General features: G+C 30.7%; 1 protein-coding gene across 1 annotated transcript; it reads right to left on the bottom strand.

Moving 5' to 3' along the window:
- Positions 1-3286: 3286 nt before the first annotated feature.
- SDR2 (NAD(P)-binding Rossmann-fold superfamily protein) lies at positions 3287-4931 on the bottom strand. The gene is made up of 2 exons (XM_085724249.1): positions 4763-4931; positions 3287-4295 (listed from the first exon to the last, which is right to left on the bottom strand). The coding sequence occupies exons 1-2, from the start codon at positions 4843-4845 to the stop codon at positions 3467-3469; spliced, it is 912 nt and encodes a 303-aa protein (XP_085580375.1). The 5' UTR covers positions 4846-4931; the 3' UTR covers positions 3287-3466.
- Between the last annotated feature and the right edge of the window lie 1401 nt (positions 4932-6332).

Raw genomic sequence — 6332 nt, 5'->3', positions numbered from 1 at the left:
GTTGCTGTAGTATCTGACTTTTTCTTCTTCAAAAGAATTTAGGAGTTTATTATTGATTCCAATAGGTTGGGATTGATGGGGTCAACCACAAATGTCGCAATCTTCTCTTTAAAGGTGAAGATCAGATCATGGTCATGACAGCTTAGATTAGTGAAAATTTAATGTTAAGTGCTCACTTAAAACAGCTAAGTATGTAACATTAATAATAAGAAAATATAGCATTTATGCCAAGTTGATTGTACTTTAGCATAAAGTCTCTCCTTTGGATTACTCTATAAAATAAGGCAAGTCCTTAAAAATATATTTGATATCGTGACCAATTGGTAATGTGCAATTTTTTTTTTCTTTCTAGTTCTTTGTTTTAAAGATGACAACTCAGTATAAACAGATTTACCACATTCTAAAAGTCCATGATCATAGAAGGGAAATGTTAACGAGTATTCTTAATACATTCTTTAGACACACAAAGTGATAATATTTTATGGAAATTTTTATATTTATTTCATTAGAAATCAAAATTTTTGACTTTTTTAAAGAATAATTTCTTCATTATAAATCTTTAAAGAGTGCTTTAGGTATACTTATTAACAAGACCCGTTATGGAATTCGTGAAAATGAAAGTACATTATTGGGATTAAACCATGATCTAGAATAGACTCTGCATCCTAGCATGGAGAAAAACTAAAATGATATTGAAAAATAAATGGTTGGTTGAATTGAATTTTGACAAACTAGCCTCTAAATCAAAAACAGCTATGAGGAAACCATGCAAAGTTACCATGTGGGTGATATTAATCAAAGGTTAAAAGTTGAAAGCGCTGGTATTTTAGACTTTCTTTATTAATTTCTTTGAAAAGTACACCCTTCCAAATTTACCAACCCAAACAGAAAACCTTGCCGTTTTTTTGCATCCGGGTGGATAAGAAAACTAATATAAAAATTTTATATTGGAAAGTATTGAAAAGTTGTACGTTTAACTTCTTAAAAATAAAAAAATTGATGATTTTAATAAAAAATTCCTACTTTTGACATGACCCTCATTTTTTTCAATCTGGATTGGTAAATACTAACATGAGTGATTTTTAAGAATTATCCGGATAAAAAAAACTCCCCAAAAATAATTATTGTTTGCTTTCATTGAGCAAAAGCTACCTAAAGCACATTGGTAAATAACATTTGATCTAAAGCACATTGGTAAATAACATTTGATCTTTTCCTAAATAATTTGGTATCATTTCTACATGATCAAAAACCATATTTATATTTTTGTAGGACTTGATTCTTTTTCAGATACTCTTTCTCTTGATTTTTTGTTTTACTCATCTCTTGAAAATTAATTGGGCTTACAAAACCAATAATTTTTTTGTTACACATTTTAAAAATGTCTCGCTCATCCAAATTGACACCAAAGATCTTAAAGAGGAACACATTCTCAGATCACAAGTCAATGCTAGCAGAACAACTCCGGTGAGTATGTCTCGCTAAAATTAAAGTTTAGTTTATGCCTAAAACTATTTTAGGTCCATTATATTTATAGAAGTCATTATTCATATTGAAATTTCATATTGTAAAAGTTTTATATGCTAAGATGTGAGATTTAACAATTAGATTTCCATCCAACAACTTAGATACGACCCAAAGCAAGTCTCCTAGACGAATGTGATTCGTGTCTGTGATTCAGGGATTATTATTTTTGATGTAATGAAATACAGTACATACATTAGATGTCTCCAATGTTTTGGCTGGCTTCCATGGTCGTATATATTTGCACATGACCCGAATCCTAATATTCTAACTTAGATGTCTAAGCCATCATTAGTCCAAGAAAATGCACTTCCCCGTGAAGGAGCATGGAAATCATATCAAGATTCAAAGAATAAAATTGCAATTTTTAAATCCCACTAGCCAGCCATTTACACAATATCCTACATTTCTTTTCTCAGTTGTTAAATATGTTAAAAGTATTGCTCGTATATATTAGACACTAAGAAGGCAAAGGGGCGGAGGCCAAGGTATGGTTAAAGGGTTAATATTGTAAATTGAATCGTGGCAGTAGTACTATATATATTGCTTGTAACACTTAAAACCTTAATTTATCACAGTAATATAAACAGAGCTATATTTGTTTTATAGTTACAATGATAGAATCATTGGCCGAACTGCGTTAACAAAGATCGTGTGTTCATTGCCTTTTATTTTCGTTTCTTGAATTAATCTTCTGCTACTAGTTGTTGTTCTAACAAAATATAAATAAAACTTCAAATATATGAAAGTATATATTTACATACAATCAATATATGAAAGTGAGCTATTAAATTTTTCATAGTTGATGTGAGATTATATATTAAGGGAAGTAAAACTTCTATATTGCTATGGAGTTTGGGAAATCCCAGGGGCATTTCATATTTAACTCATTCATACTTTATAGTTGATATGAAATTAATCACTCATACATAAACTTGTCACATATGTCTTTAAATATACCAGACTCCGTCGATTAAATCATAAAAATTAAGAAAGTTGACAACAATAAGAAATTTGCTAGTAAGTTTACTTTTCATTCATATTATTTCTTATTGGTCGCAAAGTTATAAATATATATGTTAGTAGTAAAAAAATAATCAACACAACTCAAAATTTGAAGAGATAGCTTAAAAAAAGAGACAAATTTTAAAAGAATCTAATACTGTATTTAGGACGAGAGATAGTCGTCTATTAGATTAATTGCTTACATAAGTCAAACATGAAACAACTGTCATGATTTCCCATCTAGAATAAAGTTTAAAAATAAAGTGGTTTGCATTTAAAAATCTCTTTTAATAGTTTAAGCTCTATAGCTCTCTTGTTCTCCCCTACCAACTTGCATTATTTAAGCAAGAAATGCTTGGTAATTGAATATGACTTAATAATTATTGTTGTCAAAATTCCGACTTAAATCTTAAAATTCAGAATTTTGTAACGTTATTCACTTTCATCGATTCAAATTCATAGCAAAATCCTAAAATATGCAAGATCCTAGTAAAATCGCATCAAAATCATGAAATTCATACAAAATCGCAGGATTTTAAAGGTTTTTGAAGAATTTTGTCTATTGTTTTAGTCATTTATGTATAAGTATTTTGTGGGCTTTAAACTGAGTCATTTATGTATAAGTATTTCTTAAATTGATTCTACAAAAGTAGTTAAGTAAAATCATTCGAATTTGATTGTGATTTTCGATTTTGTTCTCCCCTTTTAACCTGAAGTAAAATCCCGATTTTGACAACCTTGTACATAACACTTCAAATATTACAAAAACTATATTGAATTATTGACAGAAACACATTATCATTAACATAGTTTTACATCATGTAGCCCATCCCACTTAGTGGGATAAAACTTTGTTCCTCAATCAACAACAAGATTAACTAATTAATTAATAAGTCACAAAGAAATCAGAAGAGAAAATGAATACTAAGAAAGTACTTCACAATCCAATACAATTTCTTGAGGAAGTAATTCCACCATCAACAACTAGATTATGACCACTAACATACTTAGATTCATCACTAGCAAGATAAAGAACAGCCTCAGCAATATCTTGAGCCTTTAAAGTTGTTCCTCTCAAATTACCAATCCCTCTTACAAATTCCTCCATTTTCTCAACCTCCTCAATTAAAGGCAATCCAAAATTGATTCCTTCATCAACTTCATCTTCTCCATTTCTCCAAGCATTTACAAGCATAGATGTTGCAACACCAAATGGAGAAATGCAATTAACCCTTATACCATATTTTCCCAATTCACAAGAAGCATTCTTTGTTAATCCAACTATAGCATGCTTTGAAGCTGTATAAGCATGTGGACCAAGTCCTCCTAAAACTCCAGCTACACTAGAAGTGGAAATTATGCATCCAATTCCTCTAGGTATCATAACCTTTGCAGCATGTTTCATTCCTAAAGCAACTCCTTTAACATTAACACTCATAACTCGGTCGAATTCCTCGGCGTCGAAGTTCACAATGCTTTTTTTGTTCTTGGATTGGTTTCCAAGAAAGCCAGCATTGTTGAACATTATGTCAAGTTTTCCATAGTGAGAAAGTGTTGAAGTGACTAAATTTTCAACATCTTTTTCAACACTAACATCACAATGGACATAAATAGCTGATGGAGAGAGTGAATTTGCAAGCATGATTCCAAGTTCATCTTCAACATCACCAATTACCACTTTTGCACCATGTTTCACAAAAATTCTCACCGTTGCTTCTCCAATTCCTCTAGCTCCACCTGTTACAATAGCTATTTTTCCTTCCAACCTATACCAATATCAAATATTCCATAAGATTCATAGTTAGTTAAGTTTTTAAAAAAAAAAACTATTCATTTCTCAATATATGTGCATAATCAATATGAGACAATATTTGGTTTTTGGGATAACAAGATTGAAGATTACTATCAATTGATGGGGTGGAAGAGACATATACTTATCCAATATGAAATTTTTCATGGTAAACCAAAACATAGTAAAAATAATAATAATGATAATAATAATAATAATAATAATAATAATAATAATAATAATAATAATAATAATAATAATAATAATAATAATAATAAAATAATTCAAGGTAAATAGAAAAAGACATTAATGTCCTCGTGAGTTTAACTCAGTTGGTAGGGACAATGTATAATATATGCAAGGTCCGGGATTCAAACTCCGGCCACCACCAAACAAAAAAAAAAGACATTAATTATATTACTTTGGATATAGAAATTTTAGTACCTCTTTGGTGAAGGAGGAGAAAATGTGGTGTCTGTAGAGTGAAGAGAAAGTTCTTGAAGGGGTTTCTCAGACATTACACCCATGCTTGAGTTGAGAGGGAGTAAAAAGGAAGAGAAAGTAGGAGAAGAAGAAAGGTTTGATGAATGCTAAGTACTGGGGTTTCAATAGCCTATGTTATATATATACTTGGTTTGGACAGTATATGGTATATAAATTGGAATAATGAACAGTTACATCTTTATATAATTTTTTAAATGGTTCTCTCACATTGCCTTATAATTATTTTTTAATATATAGTCAACAACTAAGTCTTAAAATTCATTTTTACACCTGGCACCTTCACCATCTTTTTGACTTTTTGTAATTGTGAACCTAAGTAAGATTGGTTCTTAACTGCGACGGTATGTGACCAAAGTTTTTTTGAGAGGAATGTGACCAAAGTTATATACTATGTTTTTATTATTTTTTATTTGTGAAGGGTTTTATTGTTTTTTCATGTCCTATATATTTACGAAGAAAAAACAAAAATAATCAAAATCAATGAAGTTTATTTAATATTTTAATATTTTAATTCAAAATTTAAAAAATATAAATATATATTTTTCACATTCAATGTATTCACACTTTTTTTAGATAAACAAATTTAACTCATTTTCTAGTGTTTATATTTTAAGAAATATTTGTTATTGTTTTGGACGATCCTAAAGATGTTCCAACATTTTAGGACTTTCCGTACTTGTTTCCGAATTCTGTTTTGCAGATTAGCTGAACCGAGATCTGCTTTGTGCTGAAGCCCAACAAGAATATTTAGCCCAAGCTGCTTCAGTATATAAGGGATACTTCAAGACCTAATTGATCATTCAAGCCGTCATACTAAAAAGTTTATATTTTTAGTGTTTTGAGTCTACATGTGCTCTACTCTTGTGTCATGTTGATGCAAGTTTAGAACCTTTATGTGAGCCTTTCTTCTATCGTTTGTGATACATGTTTAGGACTGTGTGTTGGGTTTGATACTCTTGTGTACTACAAGCAAGGTGTTAGTTGTTGTGTTTGAAGGTAACTTCACCTTTGAGTTTGTGTTTAGGTCTGATAGGTCACAGGGGCAGTGACTGACCATAGGATTGTGAGATGGGATCTTAGATCTAGGAGTTCCTAGGTTGAAGTCTATATGGGTAGGTCCTAGGTCTTTAGTGTAAATGAGGAGTTTGCTGAGAGCTATAGGATAAGGACTACACTAGTGGATTTCCTTCCTGGCTTGGTAGCCCCCAGAGTAGGTGCTTTACAAAACACCTAACTGGGTCAACAAACTCACTGTGTTCTTTACTTTCTTGTCATTTATTTTCTTGTTTTTATTTCTGTTTATTTCGTGATGTTGGAACATTGAACAGAACATTGTAAACGTTAAAACATCTTACAAAACATATTAAAACAAGTGCAGTAGAATTTCAATTGCCATAAGAGCAGACACCTTGCCTGTTTTTGGGTGAGCTCCAGGGAAGTTTCATTCTAGCACTATGGACATAGAAGGTGGATTTGTGAACAAACCTCCTATGTTGGATGGCTCAAACTA

The sequence above is a fragment of the Medicago sativa genome, chromosome 7 (genome assembly GCF_051527215.1).
Source record: "Medicago sativa cultivar Bolivia chromosome 7, Bolivia_mono, whole genome shotgun sequence".
Lineage (NCBI taxonomy): Eukaryota > Viridiplantae > Streptophyta > Magnoliopsida > Fabales > Fabaceae > Medicago > Medicago sativa.
The sequence above is the reverse complement of the archived record's forward strand: the minus strand, read 5'-3'. Positions and strand labels throughout refer to the sequence as shown.